Below are 22,781 nucleotides of genomic sequence, written 5' to 3' on the forward strand. Positions count from 1 at the left end.
CTTTTTTGGGGTTTTTTGGATTTGATGGTTTTGTTTATTTTTTTTTTTATTTATTTTTTTTATTTTTACTTTTATTTTTATTTTTATGTTGTTTGGTTTTGGTTTTGGTTTAATTTTTTAAATTTATTTTTATTTTTATTTGGTTTGGTTTTGGTTTTTTTTTTTCATTTTTATTTTTTATTTTTATTTTGTTTGGTTTTAAATTTTTTTTTTTAATTTTTTATTTATTATTTCCATTTTGGTTTTGTTTTCTTTAATTTTTTTTAATTTTTATTTTGTTTGATTTTATTTTAATTTTTTTTTTTTTAATTTTAATTTTTTTTTATTTTTATTTTGTTTGTTTGGGGTTCTTTTAATTTTTATTTTTATTTTTATTTTGTTTGCTTTTGGGGTTTTTTGTTCTAATTTTTATTTTTAATTTTTATTTTATTTTTATTTTATTTTTATTTTTATTCTGTTTGTTTTTGGGTTTTTTTCTTGGGTTTTTTAGGCTTTTCTTGGTTTCTTTTGGGTTTTTTTCTGCTTTTTTTTGGGTTTTTTTGGGTTTATTTCGGGTTTTTTCTACTATTTTGGGGGGTTTTTTTGTTCTAATTTTTATTTTATTTTTATTTTATTTTTATTTTTATTCTGTTTGGTTTTGAGGTTTTTTTCCTTGGGTTTTTTTAGGCTTTTCTTGGTTTCTTTTGGGGTTTTTTTCTGCCTTTTTTGGGGTTTTTTTGGGTTTATTTTGGGTTTTTTTCTGCTATTTTTTGGGGGTTTTTTTGGTTGGTTTTAGTTTTCCTTTCTTTTGGAATTTTCGGGGATTTTTTTTCGGGACAGAGATGGACAGATGGACAGAGGGATGGATGGACAGGAGGGACAGAGATGGACAGAGGGACAGATGGACAGGAGGGACAGAGGAATGGATGGACAGATGGACAGAGGTGGACAGAGGACAGAGGGACAGAAGGACAGAGGTGGACAGAGGGACAGATGGACAGAGATGGACTTGGGGACAGAGGGACAGATGGATGGACAGATGGACAGAAGGACAGAGGGACGGATGGACTTGGGGACAGATGGACAGAGGGATGGATGGACAGAGGGACAGAGGAACAGAGAGGGACAGATGGACAGAGGAGGATGGACTTGGGGATAGGGACAGAGGGACAGATGGACAGAGAGGGACAGATGGATGGATGGACAGATGGACGGAGATGGACAGGAAGGACAGAGGGATGGATGGACAGGAGGGACAGAGGGACAGATGGATGGACAGAGGGACAGGAGGATGGACTTGGGGACAGATGGACAGATGGATGGACAGAAGGACAGGGACGGATGGACTTGGGGACAGATGGACAGAGGGACAGATGGATGGACAGAGGGACAGAGGAGGATGGACTTGGGGACAGAGGGGTGGCCGGGGCTGTGGCTGGAGGTGGCCGGAAGGGGACAGTGGTGGCCAGAGGGGGACAGAGGGGACAGAGGGATGGATGGACAGATGGACAGAGGGACAGATGGAGGGACAGAGATGGACAGAGGGACTTGGGGACAGATGGACAGGAAGGACAGAGGGACAGCTGGATGGATGGACAGAGGGACGGGGACAGGATGGACAGAGGGACACAGAGGAGGATGGACTTGGGGACAGAGGGGACAAAGGTGGGACAGAGGGGTGGCTGGGGCTGGGGCTGGAGGTGGCAGGAAGGGGACAGAAGGGACAGTGGTGGCCGGCAGGGGACAGAGGGGACAGGAAAGGGACAGAGGGGACAGGAAAGGGACAGAGGGACAGGAAAGGGACGAAAGGGACAGAAGGGACAGAGGAGACAGGAAGGGGACAGAGGGGACAGGAAAGGGACAGAGGGGACAGGAAGGGGACAGTGGGGACAGGAAGGGGACAGTGGTGGCCAGCAGGGGACAGAGGGGACAGGAAAGGGACAGAGGGGACAGGAAGGGGACAGGAAGGAGGTGGCACGGCTGGCAGTGCCGATAGCGCAGCTCTTCCTGCGGGGAATTGTCACCAACCTTGGGGACATCGCGGGGGGGGGGGAGGGAGGGGACAGCCTGGGGACACTCTGGGGACAGGGACAGTCTGGGGACATCCTGGGGAACTCTGGGGACAACCTGGGGACAGCTTGGGGACACTCTGGGGACACACTGGGGAGCTCTGGGGACAGCTTGGGGACACAATGAGGACATCCTGGGGACACCTTGGGGACACAATGGGGACACAATGGGGACAGGGACAGCATGGCAGGACCGTGGGGACACCCTGGGGAAACCTTGGAGACATCCTGGTGACAGGGACACCGTAGGGACACAATGGGGACACTCTGGGGACAGGGACACTGCCCTGGGGACACTCTGGCCTTGGGGACATCGAAGAACATGGGGACATCATGGACACTGCTGTGGGGACAGCCTGGCCTTGGGGACAGCCTGGCCTTGGGGACAGCCAGGACACCACCGTGGGGACACTCTGGGCATGGGGACACCCTGGTGACAGGGACACTCTGGTGACAGGGACACTCTGGCCACTCCTCTGGGGACATCCTGGTGACAGGGACACTCTGGACACTGCTGTGGGGACATCCTGGTGACAGGGACACCCTGGACACTGCTGTGGGGACATCCCAGCCTTGGGGACACCACGGACATGGGGACACCCTGGACTCTGCTATGGGGACACCTTGGCCTTGGGGACATCCTGGACATGGGGACATCACCGTGGGGACACTCTGGGCATGGGGACAGCCTGGTGACAGGGACACTCTGGACACTGCTGTGGGGACATCCTGGGCTTGGGGACATCACCGTGGGGACACTCTGGGTGTGGGGACACCCTGGTGACAGGGACAGCCTGGTGACAGGGACACTCTGGACACTGCTGTGGGGACAGCCTGGCCTTGGGGACACCGTGGGGACAGAGACAGCTTGGACACTGCTGTGGGGACACCCTGGCCTTGGGGACATCCTGGGGACAGGGACACCCCCTTGGGGACACCCTGGCCTTGGGGACAGCCTGGACACCGCTGTGAGGACATCCTGGTGACAAGGACACCTTGGACTCTGCTATGGGGACACCTTGGCCTTGGGGACATCCCAGCCTTGGGGACATCCCAGCCTTGGGGACACTACGGACACTGCTGTGGGGACATCCTGGGCTTGGGGACAGCCAGGGGACAGGGACACACCCTTGGGGACATCCTGGCCTTGGGGACAGCCTGGGTTTGGGGACATCCTGGTGACAGGGACATCACCATGGGGACACTCTGGGCATGGGGACACTGGTGACAGGGACACTCTGGACACTGCTATGGGGACAACCCAGGCTTGGGGACACCGTGGGGACAGAGACAGCCTGGCCTTGGGGACATCCCAGTGCCACCAGCCTGGGCCAGCCTGGGGACAGGGACATCCCAGCTTGGGGACACCCTGGGGACAGGGACATCCCAGCTTGGGGACAGCCAGGCCACCAGTGCCACCACCCTGGGGACACCCGATGTCCCTCCCCCGCCCTGGTTGGGGACAATCCTGCAGTGTCACCTCCGGGAGGGGGGAGGGGACATCCTGTCACCCCTTTGTCCCTCTGGGGGTTATCAGGAGGGACAGCTTGGGGACATCGGGGACAGCTTGGGGACATTGGGGACAGCTTGGGGACAGCTTGGGGATACTGAGTACATCGGGGACAGCTTAGGGACATTGGGGACAGCTTGGGGACAGCTTGGGGATACTGAGTACATCGGGGACAGCTTGGGGACACCTTGGGGACAGCTTGGGGACAGCTTGGGGACAATGTACGGCAATGTCGAGACCGGGCTGGGCAAAGGTATGGCCACCCCTGTCCCTGATGTCCCCAATGTCACCTCCCTGTCCCCAGTGTCACCTCCCTGTCCCCAGTGTCACCTCCCTGTCCGCAGTGTCACCTCCCCAGTGTCACCTCCCTGTCCCCAATGTCACCTCCCTGTCCGCAGTGTCACCTCTCCAGTGTCACCTCCCCATCCCGATGTCACCTTCCTATCCCCAGTGTCACCTCTCTGTCCCCAGTGTCACCTCACCTGTGTCCCCAATGTCACCTCTCTGTCCCCAGTGTCACCTCCCTGTCCCCAGTGTCACCTCCCCGGTGTCACCACCCTGTCCCAATGTCACCTTCCTGTCCCTACTGTCACCTCTCTGTCCCCAGCATCACCTATGTCACCTCCCTGGTGTCACCTGTCTGTCCCCAGTGTCACCTCACCTGTGTCCCCAATGTCACCTTCCTGATGTCCGCAATGTCACCTGATGTCACCAATGTCACCATCCTGTCCCCAGTGTCACCTCTCTGTCCCCAATGTCCCCAATGTCACCTCCCCGATGTCACCTGATCTCCCCAGTGTCACCTCTCTGTCCCCAATGTCGCCTCCCTGATGTCCCCAGTGTCACCTCCCCAGCGTCCCCAATGTTACCTCTCTGTCCCCAATGTCCCCAGTGTCACTCTCTGTCCCCAACATCCCCAATGTCCCCAGTGTCCCCAATGTCCCCAATCTCTCCAATGTCCCCAATGTCTCCACTGTCCCCAATATCCCAATGTCCCCCATGTCCCCAATACCCCCAAAGTCCCCAATGTCCCCACTGTCCCCAAGGTCCCCAATGTCCCCAATGTCCCCACTATCCCCAATGTCCCCAATGTTCCCAATGTCACTCTCTATCCCCACTATCCCCACCATCCCCAACATCCCCAATGTCCCCAAAGTCCCCAACGTCCCCAACATCCCCACTGTCCCCAAAGTCCCCAATGTCCCCACTGTCCCTCTCTCTGTCCCCAATGTCCCCACTGTCCCCAAAGTCCCCAATGACCCCAATATCCCAATATCCCAATGTCCCCACTGTCCCTCCTCTGTCCCCAATGTCCCCACTGTCCCTCTCTCTGTCCCCAATGTCCCCACTGTCCCTCTCTCTGTCCCCAACATCCCCTCTGTCCCCAATGTCCCCAATGTCCCCACTGTCCCTCTCTCTGTCCCCACTGTCCCCAATGTCCTCACTGTCCCTCTCTCTGTCCCCAATGTCCCCACTGTCCCTCTCTGTCCCCACTGTCCCCACTGTCCCCAATGTCCCTCTCTCTGTCCCCAATGTCCCCAACATCCCCACTGTCCCTCTCTCTGTCCCCAGTGTCCCCACTGTCCCTCTCTCTGTCCCCAACATCCCCTCTGTCCCCAATGTCCCCAATGTCCCCACTGTCCCTCTCTGTCCCCAACATCCCCACTGTCCCTCTCTCTGTCCCCACTGTCCCCAATGTCCCCACTGTCCCTCTCTCTGTCCCCAGTGTCCCCACTGTCCCTCTCTCTGTCCCCACTGTCCCCAATGTCCCCAGTGTCCCCACTGTCCCTCTCTCTGTCCCCAGTGTCCCCAAAGTCCCCACGGTCCCTCTCTCTGTCCCCAATGTCCCCAATGTCCCCAATGTCCCCAATATCCCAAAGTCCCCAATGTCCCCAATGTCCCCAACGTCCCCAACGTCCCCAATGTCCCCAATGTCCCCAATGTCCCCACTGTCCCCAATGTCCCCAATGTCCCCACTGTCCCTCTCTCTGTCCCCAGCTCTCCCCCAGGACTCTCCGGATGAAAATCCCTACGAGCCTCTCGACCCCTCCCCCACCCCCGCCCCTCCCCCCCTCCCCCGCAGCCCCTCCCCCTCCCGCAGGGGGCGTGGCCTCGGTGGGCGTGGCCTCGGTGGGCGTGGCCTCGGTGGGCGTGGCCTCGGTGGGCGTGGCCGGGGCGTGGCCTTGGTGGCCCTCGGGGTGTCGCTGCTGCTCAACGTCATCCTGGTGACACTCGGAGCTCGGCGGGGTGAGTGACATTGGGGGGGATTTGGGGGATTTTGGGGGTTTTTGGGAATTTTTGGGAATTTTTGGGGAATTTTTGGGGAATTTTTGAAATTACTTTTTGGGGATTTGGGGGATTTTGGGGAATTTTGGGAATTTTGGGGAATTTTGGGAATTAAAAAAAAATTTAAATTACTTTTTGGGGATTTTTGGGATTTTTTGGGGGATTTTATTTCATTTTTTGGGGTTTTTGGGGGGATGTCCCAAATGTCCCCAAATGTCCCCAACATCCCCAATGTCCCCAATGTCCCCAATATCCCCAGTGTCCTCAATGTCCCCAAATGTCCCCTCAGTCTCGGAGCTCTCGGCAGCCCTGGAGGCAGAGAAGGCTAAGGAGCCAGCGCCACCCACAGGTGTGTCCCCAAATCTGTGTGTCCCCAAATCTGTGTCCCCAAATCTGTGTCCCCAAATCTGTGTGTCCCCAAACCTGTGTCCCCAAATCTGTGTGTCCCCAAATCTGTGTCCCCAAATCCGTGTGTCCCCAAATCAGTGTCCCCAAATCTGTGTCCCCAAATCTGTGTCCCCAAATCTCTGTGTGTCCCCAAATCTGTGTCCCCAAATCTGTGTGTCCCCAAATCTGTGTGTCCCCAAATCTGTGTGTCCCCAAATCTGTGTCCCCAAATCTGTGTCCCCAAATCTGTGTCCCCAAATCTCTGTGTGTCCCCAAATCTGTGTCCCCAAATCTGTGTCCCCAAATCTGTGTCCCCAAATCTCTGTGTGTCCCCAAATCTGTGTCCCCAAATCTGTGTCCCCAAATCTGTGTCCCCAAATCTGTCCCCAAATCTCTGTCCCCAAATCTGTGTCCCCAAATCTCTGTCCCCAAACCTGTGTGTCCCCAAATCTCTGTCACCTCCCCTGTCCCCTCACTGTCACCCTCCCTGCTCCACACCGAGCCCTGCGGCCAAACTTTGGTGGCCATTGGGCATCTCCTGGTGGCCACTGGGCAGCTCTGGGTGGCCACTGGGTAATTCCTGGTGGTCACTGAGCAGTTCTTGCTGGTCACCGAGCAGTTCTTGGTGGCCACAAGAATTCCTGGTGGTCACTGGGTGGTTCCTGCTGGCCACTGAGCAGTTCTTGCTGGTCACCGAGCAGTTCTTGGTGGCCACAAGAATTCCTGGTGGTCACTGGGTGGTTCCTGGTGGTCACTGGGTAGTTTCTGGTGGTCACTGGGCTACTCTGGGTGGTCACTGGGTGGTTCTTGGTGGTCATTGGGCATCTCCTGGTGGTCACTGGGTGGTTCCTGATGGTCACTGGGTGGTTCCCGGTGGCCACAGGAATTCCTGGTGGCCACTGGGCAGTTCCTACTGGCCACTGGGCAGCTCTGGGTGGCCACAAGCAGTTCCTGGTGGTCACTGGGCAGTTCCTGGTGGTCACTGAGCGGTTCCTGGTGGCCACTGAGTGGTTCCTGGTGGCCACTGGGTGGTTTCTGGTGGCCACAGAGCAGTGACCACAGGAATTCCTGGTGGTCACTGAGCGGTTCCTGGTGGCCACTGAGCGGTTCCTGGTGGCCACTGGGTGGTTTCTGGTGGCCACAGGGCAGTGACCACAGGAATTCCTGGTGGCCACCGGGTGGTTCCTGCTGGCCACTGAGTGGTTCCTGGTGGCCACTGGGTGGTTTCTGGTGGCCACAGGGCAGTGACCACAGGAATTCCCGGTGGCCACCGGGTGGTTCCTGGTGGCCACTGGGTGGCTCGCGGTGGCCACCACCCGTCCCTCACTGTCCCCCTGTCCCCACAGGCTCGGCCACCTTCCAGCTCTACAACCAGGCCCACCAGGGCTGCATCGTGGCCACCAACCGGCGGCTGTCGCTAGCCCGCTGCGTCCCCTCCTCGCCCGCCCAGCTCTTCCAGTGGCTACCTGGCGGTCAGCTCCGCCAGCCCTCCTCCGGCCACTGCGTCACGGCCACGGCGGCGGTGGCCCAGGCGCTGGTGCGGCTGGCTCCCTGCAGGGCGGGCTGGCGACTGCAGCGGTGGCTCTGTGGCCACGGGGCGCTGCTGGCCCTGGCCGGGACGGAGCTGCACTTCAATTTTGGCAACAACCGCGAGGGGGAAGTGATGCTGTTCGCCGGGAAGGGCGAGTGGAGCCGCTGGGTGGCGAGCGGGAGCGGCGAGGATCTGTGCTCCAGGGACTGTGAGTGCGACAAAAAATCTTTCCGGGATTTTTTCCCCGAGTTTTCCTGAGTTTTTCCTGAGTTTTCCCAAAATTTTCCGGAATTTTTCCGGAATTTTCCTGAGTTTTCCTGAATTTTCCCAAAATTTTCCTGAATTTTCCTGAATTTTCCTGAATTTTTGCAGAATTTCCCCAGAATTTTCCCAGAAATTTTCCTGAGTTTTCCCAAAATTTTTCCAGAAATTTTCCTGAATTTTTCTGAGTTTCCCCAAAATTTTTCCAGAAATTTTCCTGAATTTTCCCGAATTTTTGCAAAATTTTTCCTGATTTTTTGCAAAATTTTTCCCGAAATTTTCCTGAATTTTCCTGAGTTTCCCCAAAATTTTCCTGAATTTTTGCAGAATTTTTCCCAAATTTTCCTGAGTTTTTGCAAAATTTTCCCAGATTTTTGCAGTTTTCCCAAATTTTCCTGAATTTTCGCTAATTTTTTTCTGAATTTTCGCAGAAATTTTCCAGAAATTTTCCCGAATTTTCCGGAGTTTTCACAGAATTTTCCCTGAATTTTTCTGAATTTTTCCTGAATTTTCCCGAGTTTTCCTGAGTTTGCCCAAAATTTTCCCAGAAATTTTTCCTGAGTTTTCCCGAATTTTCCCATTTTTCTCCAAATTTTTACAAAGTTTTCCCAATTTTTTCCTGAGTTTTTCCTGAGTTTTCCCAAAATTTTTCTGGAATTTTTCCTGAATTTTCCTGAGTTTTTGCAGAATTTTTGCAGAATTTTTGCAGAATTTTTGCAGAATTTTTGCAGAATTTTTGCAGAATTTTTGCAGAATTTTTGCAGAATTTCTGCAGAATTTTCCCCAAATTTTCGCAAAGTTTTCCCAAATTTTTCCTGAATTTTTGCAAGATTTTCCCAGATTTTCCCAAATTTTTGCAAAGCTTTCCCGAGTTTTCCTGAATTTCCCCAGAATTTTTCCAGAAATTTCCCCAAATTTTCACAAAATTTTCCCTGAATTTTTGCAAAATTTTTCCAGAAATTTTCCCCGAGTTTTCCTGAATTTTCCCAAAATTTTTCCAGAAATTTTCCCGAGTTTTCCTGAATTTTCCCAAAAATTTCCCTTTTTTTTCTCAAATTTTTACAAAGTTTTCCCAAATTTTCCCAAAATTCTTCCAGAAATTTTCCCAAATTTTCCTGAGTTTTCCTGAATTTTTACAAAGTTTTCCCAAATTTTCCTGAATTTTCCTGAATTTTCCCAAAATTTTCCAAGAAATTTTCCCGAGTCTTCCTGAATTTTTGCGAAATTTTCCTGAATTTTCCCAAATTTTTTCAAAGTTTTCCCGAATTTTTCCTGAATTTTTGCAAAATTTCCCCAGATTTTTACCAAGTTTTCCCATTTTTTCCCCAAATTTTTACAAAGTTTTCCTGAATTTTTCCTGAATTTTTGCAAAATGTTCCCCAGATTTTTACAAAGTTTTCCCGAATTTTCTTGAGTTTGCCCAAAATTTTCCAGAAATTTTCCCAAAATTTTTCCAGAAATTTTCCTGAATTTTCCCAATTTTTTTCCTGAATTTTTGCAGAATTTTCTCAGATTTTTACAAAGTTTTCCCAAATTTTCCTGAATTTTCACAAAATTTTTACAGAAATTTTCCTGAATTTTCCCAAAATTTTCCCTGACTTTTTGCAAAATTATCCCAGATTTTTACAAAGTTTTTGTGAAAATTGAGGAAAATTCAGGAAAATTTTCCTGAATTTTCACAAAATTTTTCTGAATTTTTGCAAAATTTTCCCGTTTTTTTCCCAAATTTTTACAAAGTTTTCCCGAATTTTTCCTGAACTTTTCCCAAATTTTTGGGATTTCGTTTGGTGTTTTTCCCCAAATTTTCCAGCCTCAGTTTGATGTTTTCCCAATTTTTCCCCAAATTTTCCCAAATTTTCGGTGTTTTCTGAAATCTCCAGGATTTGACTCAACCCCAACCCAATCCTGACCCCAAATTTTGGGATTTAACTCAATCCTGACCCCAAATCTTTAGGATTTATCCCAATCCTGACCCCAAATTGATCCCAAACCCCAAAACTTTGGGATTTATCCCAATCCTGACCCAAAAAATCTTTGGGATTTAACTCAATCCCAACCCCAAAGTGATCCAAACCCCAAATTTTGGGATTTATCCCAATCCTGACCCCAAATTTTGGGATTTTTCCCAATCCTGACCCCAAAAATCCAGGATTTAACCCAATCCAAACCCCAAATTTTGGGATTTATCCCAATCCAAACCCCAAATTTAGGGATTTATCCCAATCCTGACCCCAAATCTTTGGGATTTATCCCAATCCAAACCCCAAATCTTTGGGATTTATCCCAATCCTGACCCCAAATCTTTAGGATTTATCCCAATCCTGACCCCAAAAATCTTTGGGATTTATCCCAATCCAAACCCCAAATTTTCGGATTTATCCCAATCCTGACCCCAAATTGATCCCAAACCCCAAAACTTTGGGTTTTATCCCAATCCTGACCCAAAAAATCTTTGGGATTTAACTCAATCCCAACCCCAAAGTGATCCAAACCCCAAATTTTGGGATTTATCCAATCCCGACCCCAAATGTTGGGATTTTTCCCAATCCAAACCCCAAATTTTGGGATTTGCCCCAATCCAAACCCCAAATCTTTAGGATTTATCCCAATCCTGACCCCAAATCTTTAGGATTTATCCCAATTCTGACCCCAAATCTTTAGGATTTATCCCAATTCTGACCCCAAATCTTTAGGATTTATCCCAATTCTGACCCCAAATCTTTGGGATTTATCCAATCCCGACCCCAAATCTTTGGGATTTATCCCAATCCCAACCCCAAATCTTTGGGATTTTTTCCCTTTTTCCCAGGCCATCCCCGCTGCTCCAAAGGTTGGGTTTTTTTCGGGAATTCCTGTTATTTCTTCTCCAAATCTGCGACTTCCTGGGAGAATTCCCGACTTTTCTGCTCGGCCTTGGGGTCGCAGCTGCTCGAGGTCGATGATGCCGAGGAGAAGGTGAGATCCCAAATCCCAGAAATCCCAAAAAATCCCACAAATCCCAGAAATCCCAAAGAAATACTCCAAATCCCAGAAATCCCAAAAAAATCCCCCAAATCCCAGAAACCCCAAAAAATCCCCTAAATCACAGAAATCCCAAAAAAATCCCACAAATCCCAGAAAACCCAAAAAAATACTCCAAATCCCAGAAATCCCAAAAAAATACTCCAAATCCCAGAAACCCCAAAAAAATCCCCTAAATCACAGAAATCCCAAAAAAATCCCCTAAATCTCAGAAATCCCAAAAAAATCCCACAAATCCCGGAAATCCCAAAAAATCCCCTAAATCCTGGAAATCCCAGAAAATCCCCCAAATCCTGGAAACCCCCAAAAAAATCCCCCAAATCCTGGAAATCCCAAAAAAATACTCCAAATCCCGGAAATCCCAAAAAATCCCCTAAATCCCAGAAACCCCAAAAAAATCCCCTAAATCACAGAAATCCCCCAAAAAATCCCTCAAATCCCGGAAATCCCAAAAAATCCCCTAAATCACAGAAATCCCAAAAAAATCCCACAAATCCCAGAAATCCCAAAAAAATCCCACAAATCCTGGAAATCCCAAAAAATCCCCTAAATCCCAGAAATCCCAAAAAAATCCCCCAAATCCTGGAAATCCCAAAAAAATCCCACAAATCCCAGAAACCCCAAAAAATCCCACAAATCACAGAAATCCCAAAAAATCCCACAAATCCCAGAAATCCCAAAAAAATCCCACAAATCCCAGAAATCCAAAAAAAATCCCCTAAATCACAGAAATCCCAAAAAATCCCCCAAATCCCAAAAATCCCATAAATCCCACAAATCCCCAAATCCCATGAGTTCCAGAAAAACCCAAAAAATCCCATAAATCCCCAAATCACATGATTTCCAGAAAAATCCTACAAATCTCATAAATCCCATGAATTCCTGAAACATCCCACAAATCCCATAAATCCCCAAATCCCATAAATCCCATGAGTTCCTGAAAAATCCCTCAAATCCCAGAAATCTCATAAATCCCCAAATCCCATGAGTTCCAGAAAAATCCTACAAATCCCACAAATCCCCCCAAAAATCCCCCAAATCTCTGAAAAATCCCCCAAATCCCGTAATTTCCCTCCGTTTCCCATAAATCCCATAAATCTCCCAATTTCACTCAAATCCCCCAAATCCCCAAAATCCCCCAAATCCTCCCCAAATCCCATAAATGCCATAAATGTCCCAAATTCGTCCAAATCCCATAAATCCCCAAAATCTCTGAAATTCCAAAAATCCCATAAATCCCATAAATCTCCCATATTCACCCAAATCTCCCAAATCCCAGAAATCCCCAAAATCCCCAAAATCCCTGAAATCCTCCCAAATCCCATAAATCCCCCAAATCCCATAAATCCCATAAATGTCCCAAATTTGTCCAAATCCCCTGAAATCCCCCAAATCCCATAAATCCCCAAAATCCCCAAAATCCCATAAATCCCATAAATCCCATAAATCCCAAAAATCCCATAAATCCCATAAATCCCCAAAATCCCCCAAATCCCAAAATCCCAAAAATCCCAAATCCCATAAATCCCCAAAATCCCATAAATCCCAAAAATCCCATAAATCCCATAAATCCCCAAAATCCCATAAATCCCATAAATCCCCAAAATCCCATAAATCCCCAAAATCCCCCAAATCCCATAAATCCCATAAATGTCCCAAATTTGTCCAAATCCCCTGAAATCCCCCAAATCCCATAAATCCCATAAATCCCAAAAATCCCAAAAATCTCCGAAATCCCAAAAATCCCAAAAATCTCCCATATTCACCCAAATCTCCCAAATCCCATAAATCCCATAAATCCCCCAAATCCTCCCCCAAAGTACCACAAATCCCACAAGTCCCAAAAAATCCCCCAAATCCCATAAATTTCCCAATTTCACTCAAATCCCCCAAATCCCCAAAATCCCCCAGATCCTCCCCAAATCCCATAAATCCCATAAATGTCCCAAATTCGTCCAAATCCCATAAATCCCCAAAATCTCTGAAATTCCAAAAATCCCATAAATCCCATAAATCTCCCATATTCACCCAAATCTCCCAAATCCCAGAAATCCCCAAAATCCCCAAAATCCCTGAAATCCTCCCAAATCCCATAAATCCCCCAAATCCCATAAATCCCATAAATGTCCCAAATTTGTCCAAATCCCCTGAAATCCCCCAAATCCCATAAATCCCAAAAATCTCCGAAATCCCATAAATCCCATAAATCCCATAAATCCCATAAATCCCATAAATCCCCAAAATCCCAAAAATCCCCTGAATCCTCCAGATCTGGGAGTGACTGGGATCGTACTGGTTTATACTGGTCTATACTGGTTTATACCCACCCATACTGGTCCATACTGGTTTATAGTGGTTCATACTGGTTTATAGCCATCTATACCAGTCCATACTGGTTTATACTGGTTTATACTGGTTTGTACCCCTCCATACCAATCCATACTGGTTTATACTGGTTTATACTGGTCCATACTGGTTTATATTGGTGCATAGTGATCCATACCAGTCCGTACCCATTTATGCTGGTCTGTACTGGTTTATACTGGTCTATACTGGTTTGTACTCCTCCATACCAGTCCATACTGGTTTATACCAGTATGTACCAGGCCATACTGGCCCATACTGGTTTATACTGGTTTTTACTGGTCCATACCCATCCATACCAGTCCATACTGGTCTGTACCAGTCCATATCGGTCCATACTGGTTTATACTCATCCATACTGGTTTATACTGGTCCATACTGGTTTATAGCCATCCATACCTGTCCATACTGGTTTATACTGGTCCATACTGGTTTATAGCCATCCATACCTGTCCATACTGGTTTATCCCAGTTTATACTGGTCCATACTGGTTTATAGCCATCCATACATGTCCATACTGGTTTATACTGGTCTATACTGGTTTACACTCATCCATACCAATCCCTACTGCTCCCTACTGGTCCATACTGGTTTATACTGGTTTATACTGGTCCACACTGGTTTATACTGGTCTATACTGGTTTATAGCCATCCATACCAGTCCATACTGGTTTATACTGGTCCATACTGGTTTGTACCCATCCATACCAGTCCATACCAATCCATCCTGGTCTATACTGGTTTATACTGGTCCCTACTGGTCCATACTGGTCTATACCAGTCCATATAGGTCCGTACCAATCCATACTGGTCCATACTGGTCTATATTGGTTCATACTGGTTTATACCCGTCCATACCAGTCTATACCGGTCCATACTGGTTTATACTGGTCCCTACTGCTCCCTACTGGTCCATACTGGTTTATACTGGTTTATACTGGTCCGTACTGGTTCATACTGGTCTATACTGGTCCATACTGGTTTACACTGGTTCATACCAATCCATACTGGTTTATACTGGTCCCTACTGGTCCATACCGGTCCATACTGGTCCATACTGGTTTATACTGGTTCATACCAATCCACACTGGTCCACACTGGTCCATACTGGTCCATACTGGTTTATACCAATCCATACTGGTCCATACTGGTCTGTACTGGTTTACACTGGTCTATACCGGTCCCTACTGGTCCATACTGGTCCATATTGGTCCATACTGTTCCATACTGGTTTATACTGGTCTATACCAATCCATACTGGTCCATACTGGTCCCTACTGGTCCATACTGGTTTATACTGGTCCATACTGGTCCATACTGGTTTATACTGGTCCATACTGGTTTATACTGGTTTATACTGGTCCATACTGGTTTATACTGGTTTATACTGGTTTATACTGGTCCCTACTGGTCTATACTGGTCTATACTGGTTTATACTGGTTTATACTGGTCCCTACTGGTCCATACTGGTCCATACTGGTCCATACTGGTCCATACTGGTTTATACTGGTCCATACTGGTTTATACTGGTCCATACTGGTGCAGCGGCAGGTCCAGGCCCACCTGCAGCGCCCAGCCTGGCTGGGGATTCGGGATGAGGAGCAGGAGGGGAGCTGGAGAAACGGGGGCGGGACGGAGCTGACCCCAAACAACAGGTTTTGGGGTTTTTGTGGGATTTTTGGGATTTTTGGGGTGATTTATGGGATTTTTGGGATTTATGGGATTTATGGGATTTTTGGGATTTATGGGATTTATGGGATTTTTGGGATTTGGGGTATTTGGGTTAGCTGGAGAAACGGGGACGGGACGGAGCTGACCCCAAACAACAGGTTTTGGGGTTTTTATGGGATTTTTGGGATTTTTGGGGTGATTTATGGGATTTTTGGGATTTATGGGATTTATGGGATTTTTGGGATTTTTGGGATTTATGGGATTTATGGGATTTTTGGGATTTGCGGTATTTGGGTTAGCTGGAGAAACGGGGACGGGACGGAGCTGACCCCAAACAACAGGTTTTGGGGTTTTTGTGGGGTTTTTGGGGTGATTTATGGGATTTTTGGGATTTATGGGATTTATGGGATTTTTGGGATTTAGGGGATTTGGGTTAGCTGGAGAAACAGGGACGGGACGGAGCTGACCCCAAACAACAGGTTTTGGGGTTTTTGTGGGATTTTTGGGATTTTGGAGTTTTTATGGGATTTTGGGGTTTTTGGGGTGATTTATGGGATTTTGGGGTTATTTATGGGATTTTTGGGATTTATGGGATTTATGGGATTTATGGGATTTGGGTTACCTGGAGCCGCGGGGACGGAACTGAGCTGACCCCAAATAACAGGTTTTGGGGTTTTTATGGGATTTTTGGGATTTTTGGGGTGATTTATGGGATTTTTGGGATTTATGGGATTTATGGGATTTTTGGGATTTATGGGATTTAGGGGATTTGGGGGATTTGGGGTATTTGGGTTACCTGGAGCCGCGGGGACGGAACTGAGCTGACCCCAAATAACAGGTTTTTATGGGATTTTGGGGTTTTTATGGGATTTTGGGGTTTTTGGGGTGATTTATGGGATTTTGGGGTTATTTATGGGATTTTTGGGATTTATGGGATTTATGGGATTTATGGGATTTATGGGATTTGGGTTACCTGGAGCCACGGGGACGGAACTGAGCTGACCCCAAATAACAGGTTTTGGGGTTTTTGTGGGGTTTTGGGGTTTTTATGGGATTTTGGGGTTTTTATGGGATTTTTGGGATTTAGGGGATTTGGGGAGTTTAGAAGATTTGGGGTATTTGGGTTACCTGGAGCCGCGGGGACGGGACGGAGCTGACCCCAAATAACAGGTTTGGGGGGGTTTTATGGGATTTTTGGGATTTTGGAGTTTTTATGGGATTTTGGGGTTATTTTTGGGATTTATGGGATTTATGGAATTTATGGGATTTTTGGGATTTGGGGTATTTGGGTTACCTGGAGCCACGGGGATGGAACTGTGCTGACCCCAAATAACAGGTTTTTATGGGGGTTTTGTGGGGTTTTGGGGTTTTTTGGGGTTTTTATGGGATTTTGGGGTTTTTATGGGATTTATGGGATTTTTGGGATTTAGGGGATTTGGGGTATTTGGGTTAGCTGGAGAAACAGGGATGGGACGGAGCTGACCCCAAATAACAGGTTTTTGGGGTTTTTGTGGGGTTTTTATGGGATTTTGGGGTTTTTATGGGATTTGGGAGATTTAGGGGATTTGGGAGATTGTTGGGATTTAGGGGATTTGGTGAATTTATGGGATTTATGGGATTTCTGGCATTTGGGGTGGGATTTGGGATGGATTTGGGATGGATTTGGGGGAATTTATGGGATTTATGGGATTTACGGCATTTGGGGTGGGATTTGGGATGGATTTGGGGTGGATTTATGGGGATGTGGGGTGGATTTGGGGTGGATTTGGGGGGAATTATGGGATTTCTGGCATTTGGGGTGGATTTGGGGTGGATTTGGGGTGGATTTGAGGTGGATTGGGGTGGATTTGGGATGGATTTGGGATGGATTTGGGGGAAATTTATGGGATTTCTGGCATTTGGGATGGATTTGGGATGGATTTGGGGTGAATTTCTGGGATTTTTGGGATTTCTGGCATTTGGGGTGGATTTGGGATGGATTTGGGGTGGATTTGGGGGGAATTTATGGGTTTTCTGGCATTTGGGGTGGGATTTGGGCTGGATTTGGGGTGGATTTGGGGGATTTATGGGATTTACGGCATTTGGGGTGGGATTTGGGATGGATTTGGGGTGGATTTGGGGGATGTGGGGTGGATTTGGGGTGGATTTGGGGGGAATTATGGGATTTCTGGCATTTGGGGTGGGATTTGGGATGGATTTGGGGTGGATTTGAGATGGATTTGTGATGGATTTGGGGGAAATTTATGGGATTTCTGGCATTTGGGATGGATTTGGCATGGATTTGGGGGAATTTCTGGAATTTCTGGCATTTGGGGTGGGATTTGGGATGGATTTGGGGAGGAATTTATGGGATTTCTGGGATTTCTGGCATTTGGGATGGATTTGGGGTGGATTTGGGATGGATTTGGGGTGAATTTATGGGATTTCTGGGATTTGGGGATGGATTTGGGATCGATTTGGGGTGGATTTCTGGGATTTCTGGGATTTCTGGGATTTCATGCATTCGGGGTGGATTTTGGGGTGGATTTGGGGGGAATTTAGAGTGGATTTGGGCGGAATTTCTGGCATTTCTGGGATTTCACGGATTCGGGGTGGGATTTTGGGATTTTCCCGCTCCCAATGCCGGTTTTTGGGGAGCAGCTGGTGGCACCGGGATGAGCCCAACGGGGGATCTCTGGAGAACTGCGCGGCTGTGGGGTCAGACGGGCTCTGGGCAGATTATCCCTGCGGGAGCAGCCTGGCCTGGGTGTGCGAGGAACCCTCCTGACCCCAAAATCCAGGGAATTCACCCCAAAATCCCGGGAATTCACCCCAAAATCCCAGGAATTGGGGAAAAATGGGAAATAAATGAATGTGTGTATTGGGATCGAACTGGGATTGAACTGGGATTGAACTGGGAGGGACTGGGATTGAACTGGGATTGAACTGGGATTATCCCTGCGGGAGCAGCCTGGCCTGGGTGTGCGAGGAACCCTCCTGACCCCAAAATCCAGGGAATTCACCCCAAAATCCCAGGAATTGACCACAAAATCCCAGGAATTGGGGAAAAATGGGAAATAAATGAATGTGTGTATTGGGATTGAACTGGGATTGAACTGGGATTGAACTGGGATTGAACTGGGAGTTGTGGGATTGTCCCTGCAAGACCTTCCTGACCCCAAAATCCTGGGAATTCACCCCAAAATCCTGGGAATTCACCCCAAAATCCCGGGAATTGGGGAAAAATGGGAAATAAATGAATGTGTGTTCTGGGATTGAACTGGGATTGAACTGGGATTGAACTGGGATTGAACTGGGATCACACTGGGAGGGATTGGGATCATCCCTGCAGAATCCTCTTGACCCCAAAATCCCAGGAATTCACCCCGAAATCCCGGGAATTGGGGAAAAATGGGAAAAAAATGAATGTGTGCACTGGGATTGAACTGGGATTGGACTGGGATCGAACTGGGATTGAACTGGGAGGGACTGGGATTGAACTGGGATAGGATGGGGATTGAACTGGGAGTTGTGGGATTATCCCTGCAAGACCTTCCTGACCCCAAAATCCTGGGAATTCACCCCAAAATCCCATAAATTGGGGAAAAATGGGAAATAAATGAATGTATGTTCTGGGATTGAACTGGGATTGAACTGGGATTGAACTGGGATTGAGCTGGGAGCTGTGGGATTGTCCCTGCAGGACCCTCCTGACCCCAAAATCCCGGGAATTCACCCCAAAATCCCAGGAATTGGGGGAAAAATGGGAAATAAATGAATTTGTGCACTGGGATTGAACTGGGATCGAACTGGGATCATACTGGGAGTGACTGGGAGCCACTGGGATTGGACTGGAATCATACTGGGAGGGGCTGGGAGGGACTGGGAGGGACTGGGACCATACTGGGAGTGACTGGGGGATACTGGGATCATACTGGGAGAGACTGGGAGGAACTGGGAGTGATTTGGGCCATACTGGGAATGACTGGGGGCTACTGGGATCATACTGGGAGGGACTGGGAGCATACTGGGATGAACTGGGACCAGACTGGGATCATACTGGGAGGAACTGGAAGTGGTTGGGGCCATACTGGGAATGACTGGAACCATACTGGCAGTTACTGGGGGCAACTGGGAGCATACTGGGATTGGACTGGGATCATCATGGAGTTACTGGGATCATACTGGGGTTACTGGGAGGGCTGAGACCATACTGGGATCATACTGGGAGGGACTGGGACCATACTGGGAGGGACTGGGACCATACTGGGAGGGACTGGGATCATATTGGGAGGGACTGGGATCATACTGGGATCATACTGGGAGGGACTGGGATCATACTGGGAATGACTGGGATCATACTGGGAATGACTGGGATGGACTGGGAGGGACTGGGATCATACTGGGATCATACTGGGAGGGACTGGGATCATACTGGGATGGACTGGGATCATACTGGGAGGGACTGGGATCATACTGGGAGGGACTGGGAGCAACTGGGATGGACTGGGATCATACTGGGATGGACTGGGATCAGACTGGGATCATACTGGGAGGGACTGGGATCATACTGGGATGGACTGGGATCATACTGGGAGGGACTGGGATCATACTGGGATGGACTGGGAGGAACTGGGAATGACTGGGATCATACTGGGATGGACTGGGATCATACTGGGATCATACTGGGATGGACTGGATTTGCTGGGAATTTGGGAGATCGGGTTGGATTTGGGAAAAAAAAGCTAAAAAAGGCAATTCGGGTGAGAGAAAAACTGGAATTTGGTGAAATCAGCAGGAAAATTGGGAAAAATTGGGTGGAATTTTCTGGAAATTTGGGAAATTGGGTGGAAATTTCTGGAAATTTGGGAAATTTGGTTGGATTTGCTGAAATTTGGGTGGAATTTTCTGGAAATTTGGGAAAATGGGTGGAATTTTCTGGAAATTTGGGAAAATGGGTAGAATTTCCTGGAAATTTGGGGAAAATTGGGTTGGATTTGCTGAAAATTTGGGAAATTGGGTGGAATTTTCTGGAAATTTGGGAAATTGGGTGGAAATTTCTGGAAATTTGGGAAATTGGGTGGAATTTTCTGGAAATTTGGGAAAATGGGTTGAATTTGCTGGAAATTTGGGAAAAATTGGGTTGAATTTACTGGAAATTTTGGGAAAATTGGGTGGAATTTTCTGGAAATTTGGGAAATTGGGTGGAATTTGCTGGAAATTTGGGAAAAATTGGGTGGAATTTTCTGGAAATTTGGGAAATTGGGTCAGATTTTCTGGAAATTTTGGGAAATTGGGTTGGATTATGTGGAAATTGGGTTGGATTTCCTGGAAATTTGGGGGGAAATGGGTGGAATTTTGTGGAAATTTGGGAAAATGGGTGGAATTTTCTGGAAATTTGGGTGGAATTTCCTGGAATTTTGGGAAATTGGTTGGATTTCCCGGAAAATTCTGGAAAAGGTGGAATCTGGGGGTCCTTGGGGTCACTTCTGCCAGGAGCAGCCCTCGGAGCTGTGGGGCTGCTGCCCTTCCTGGGGGAAAAACGGGGAAAATTGGGAAAAAATGGGGAAAAATGAGGGAAAAATGGGGGAAAATGGGGGAAAATGGGGAAAAATGGGGAAAAATGGGGAAAAATGGGAGAGAAATGGGGAAAATGGGGGAAAATGAGGGAAAAATTGAGGGGAAATGAGGGAAAAATCAGAGATAAATGGGGAAAAATGGGTGGGAATGGGGAAAAGTGGGGAAAAATGGGGAAAATGAGGGAAAAATGGGAGAAAAATGGGGGGAAATGGGAAAAAATGGGGGAAATGAGGGAAAAATAAGGGAAAATGAGAGAGAAATGGGGGAAAAATGGGGGAAAATGGGGGAAAATTCCCCTGAATGTCCCCAGATGTCCCCAGCTGTCCCCAGGTGTTCCCCAAGTGTCCCCAGATGTGTCCCCAGGATGTCCCCAGATGTCCCCAGGTGTACCCAGGTGTCCCAAGTGTCCCCAGGTGTCCCCAGATGTTCCCCAGGATGTCCCCAGGTGTCCCCAGGTGTCTCCAGGTGTGTCCCAAGTGTCCCCAGGTGTCCCCAGATGTTCCCCAGGATGTCCCCAAGTGTCCCCCAGGTGTCCTCAGGCATCCTCCAGGTGTCCCCCAGATGTCCTCAGATGTCCCCAGATGTTCCCTAGGTGTCCCCAGATGTGTCCCCAGGTGCCCCTAGGTGTCCCCAGGTGTCCCCAGGTGTCCCCAGGTGTGTCCCAAGTGGTCCCCAGAATGTCCCCAGCTGTCCCCCAGATGTCCCCAGGTGTCCCCAGATGTGTCCCAAATGTCCCCAGGTGTGTCCCCAAGTGTAGCCAGGTGTCCCTCAGTTGTCCCCCACATGTCCTCAGATGTCCCCAGATGTGTCCCCAGGTGTGCCCCAAGTGTCCCCCAGGTGTGTCCCAAGTGTCCCCCAGGTGTCCCCAGGCGTCCCTCAGTTGTCCCCCAGATGTCCTCAGGTGTCCCCAGATGTCCCCAGGTGTCCCCAGGATGCCCCCAGGATGTTCCCAGATGTCCCCAGATGTCCCCAGGATGTCCCCAGATGTCCCTAGGTGTCCCCAGCTGTTCCCCTAAATGTCCCCAGGTGTCCCCAGGTGTCCCCAGGTGTGTCCCAAGTGTCCCCCAGGTGTCCCCAAGTGTACCCAGGATGTCCCCAGGTGTCCCTAGGTGTCCCCAGCTGTTCCCCTGAATGTCCCCAGGTGTCCCCAGATGCGTCCCAAGTGTCCCCCAGGTGTCCCCAGGTGTCCCCAGGATGTCACCAGGTGTCCTCAGGTGTCTCCAGGATGTCCCCAGATGTCCCCAGATGTCCCCAGATGTTCCCCAGAATGTCCCCAGGTGTCCCCAGGTGTCCCCAGAATGTCCCCAGGATGTCCCCAGGTGTCCCCAGGATGTCCCCAGGTGTCCCCAGATGTCCCCAGATGTTCCCCAGAATGTCCCCAGGTGTCCCCAGGATGTCCCCAGGATGTCCCCAGGTGTCCCCAGGATGTCCCCAGGTGTCCCCAGGATGTCCCCAGGTGTCCCCAGGTGTCCCTGCTGCCATTACCATGACGGAGCTGACGGAGGTGACAAAGGTGACCTGGCCGTCGGCGCTGGGCGTGGCCTGGGCGTGGCCTCGGCACCGCAGGGCTCGGAGCCAGCGCCGGTACTGCTCCCTCACCTGCCAATCACCCGCCTCGCACTTCCGGGACACGCCCCTTCTAGCCACGCCCCTTTCCACCACACCCTTTCTAGCCACGCCCTTCCAAAGCCACGCCCTTCCAAGCCACGCCCATCCTCGTCCTGCCCTTCCCAGCCACGCCCCTTTCAGCCACACCCCCACGCCACTCTGCCCTTCCTAGCCACACCCTTCCTAGCCACGCCCCCACAGAATTCCTCCATTTTCAGCCCCACCCTTTCTAGCCACGCCCTTCCAAGCCACGCCCTTCCCAGCCACGCCCTTTCAAGCCACGCCCTTTCCAACCCCACCCTTCCAAGCCACGCCCCCACATAATTTCTCCATTTCCAGCCACGCCCTTCCAAGCCACACCCTTCCCAGCCACGCCCTTCCTAGCCACGCCCCCACATCATTCCTCCATTTCAGCCCCGCCCTTTCCAGCCACGCCCTTCCAAGCCACGCCCCTTCCAGCCACGCCCTGCCCTTCCTAGCCACGCCCTTCCTAGCCACGCCCCCACATAATTACTCCATTTCCAGCCCCGCCC

At 49.2% G+C, this 22,781-nt stretch overlaps 2 protein-coding genes across 4 annotated transcripts in view; one reads left to right on the forward strand and one right to left on the reverse strand.

The window, feature by feature from the left end:
* Window positions 1–3,343: 3,343 nt before the first annotated feature.
* On the forward strand, window positions 3,344–17,975 carry LOC146422626 (macrophage mannose receptor 1-like). 3 transcript variants are annotated; one of them, XM_085045970.1, is made up of 8 exons: window positions 3,344–3,363; window positions 3,454–3,811; window positions 5,557–5,805; window positions 6,134–6,193; window positions 7,578–7,970; window positions 10,833–10,978; window positions 14,956–15,065; window positions 17,722–17,975. In XM_085045970.1, the coding sequence occupies exons 2-8, from the start codon at window positions 3,778–3,780 to the stop codon at window positions 17,846–17,848; spliced, it is 1,119 nt and encodes a 372-aa protein (XP_084902096.1). In that variant the 5' UTR covers window positions 3,344–3,363; window positions 3,454–3,777; the 3' UTR covers window positions 17,849–17,975. The 3 variants fall into 3 exon arrangements, with proteins under 3 accessions (XP_084902096.1, XP_084902095.1, XP_084902097.1); XM_085045969.1 differs by lacking the exon at window positions 3,344–3,363 and having other exon boundaries at window positions 3,445–3,811; XM_085045971.1 differs by lacking the exons at window positions 3,344–3,363; window positions 6,134–6,193 and having other exon boundaries at window positions 3,445–3,811.
* Window positions 17,976–19,818: 1,843 nt separating this feature from the next.
* The window catches only part of LOC146422627 (adhesion G protein-coupled receptor E3-like), a 34,082-nt gene continuing 31,119 nt past the window's right edge, over window positions 19,819–22,781 (reverse strand). Inside the window, exons 14-15 of the mRNA XM_085045769.1 lie at window positions 22,126–22,239; window positions 19,819–20,591 (exon numbers count right to left, since the gene is read on the reverse strand). Of these exons, the coding sequence (XP_084901895.1) occupies window positions 20,544–20,591; window positions 22,126–22,239 (162 nt within the window). The 3' untranslated portion in view covers window positions 19,819–20,543. The remainder of the gene's footprint in view (window positions 20,592–22,125; window positions 22,240–22,781) is intronic.

The sequence above is a fragment of the Lichenostomus cassidix genome, unplaced genomic scaffold (assembly GCF_008360975.1).
Source record: "Lichenostomus cassidix isolate B80296 unplaced genomic scaffold, HeHo_3.0 HiC_scaffold_39, whole genome shotgun sequence".
In the NCBI taxonomy this organism is placed as follows: Eukaryota; Metazoa; Chordata; class Aves; order Passeriformes; family Meliphagidae; genus Lichenostomus; species Lichenostomus cassidix.

What these genes read in the sequence shown, in the direction of transcription:
- LOC146422626 (XM_085045970.1), top strand. Translation starts at nt 3,778, where the DNA reads ATGTACGGCAATGTCGAGACCGGGCTGGGCAAAG. An exon ending in GACACTCGGAGCTCGGCGGG is followed by an intron (nt 5,806 to 6,133) that starts GTGAGTGACATT and finishes ATGTCCCCTCAG; the next exon opens with TCTCGGAGCTCTCGGCAGCC. An exon ending in GGATCTGTGCTCCAGGGACT is followed by an intron (nt 7,971 to 10,832) that starts GTGAGTGCGACA and finishes CCTTTTTCCCAG; the next exon opens with GCCATCCCCGCTGCTCCAAA.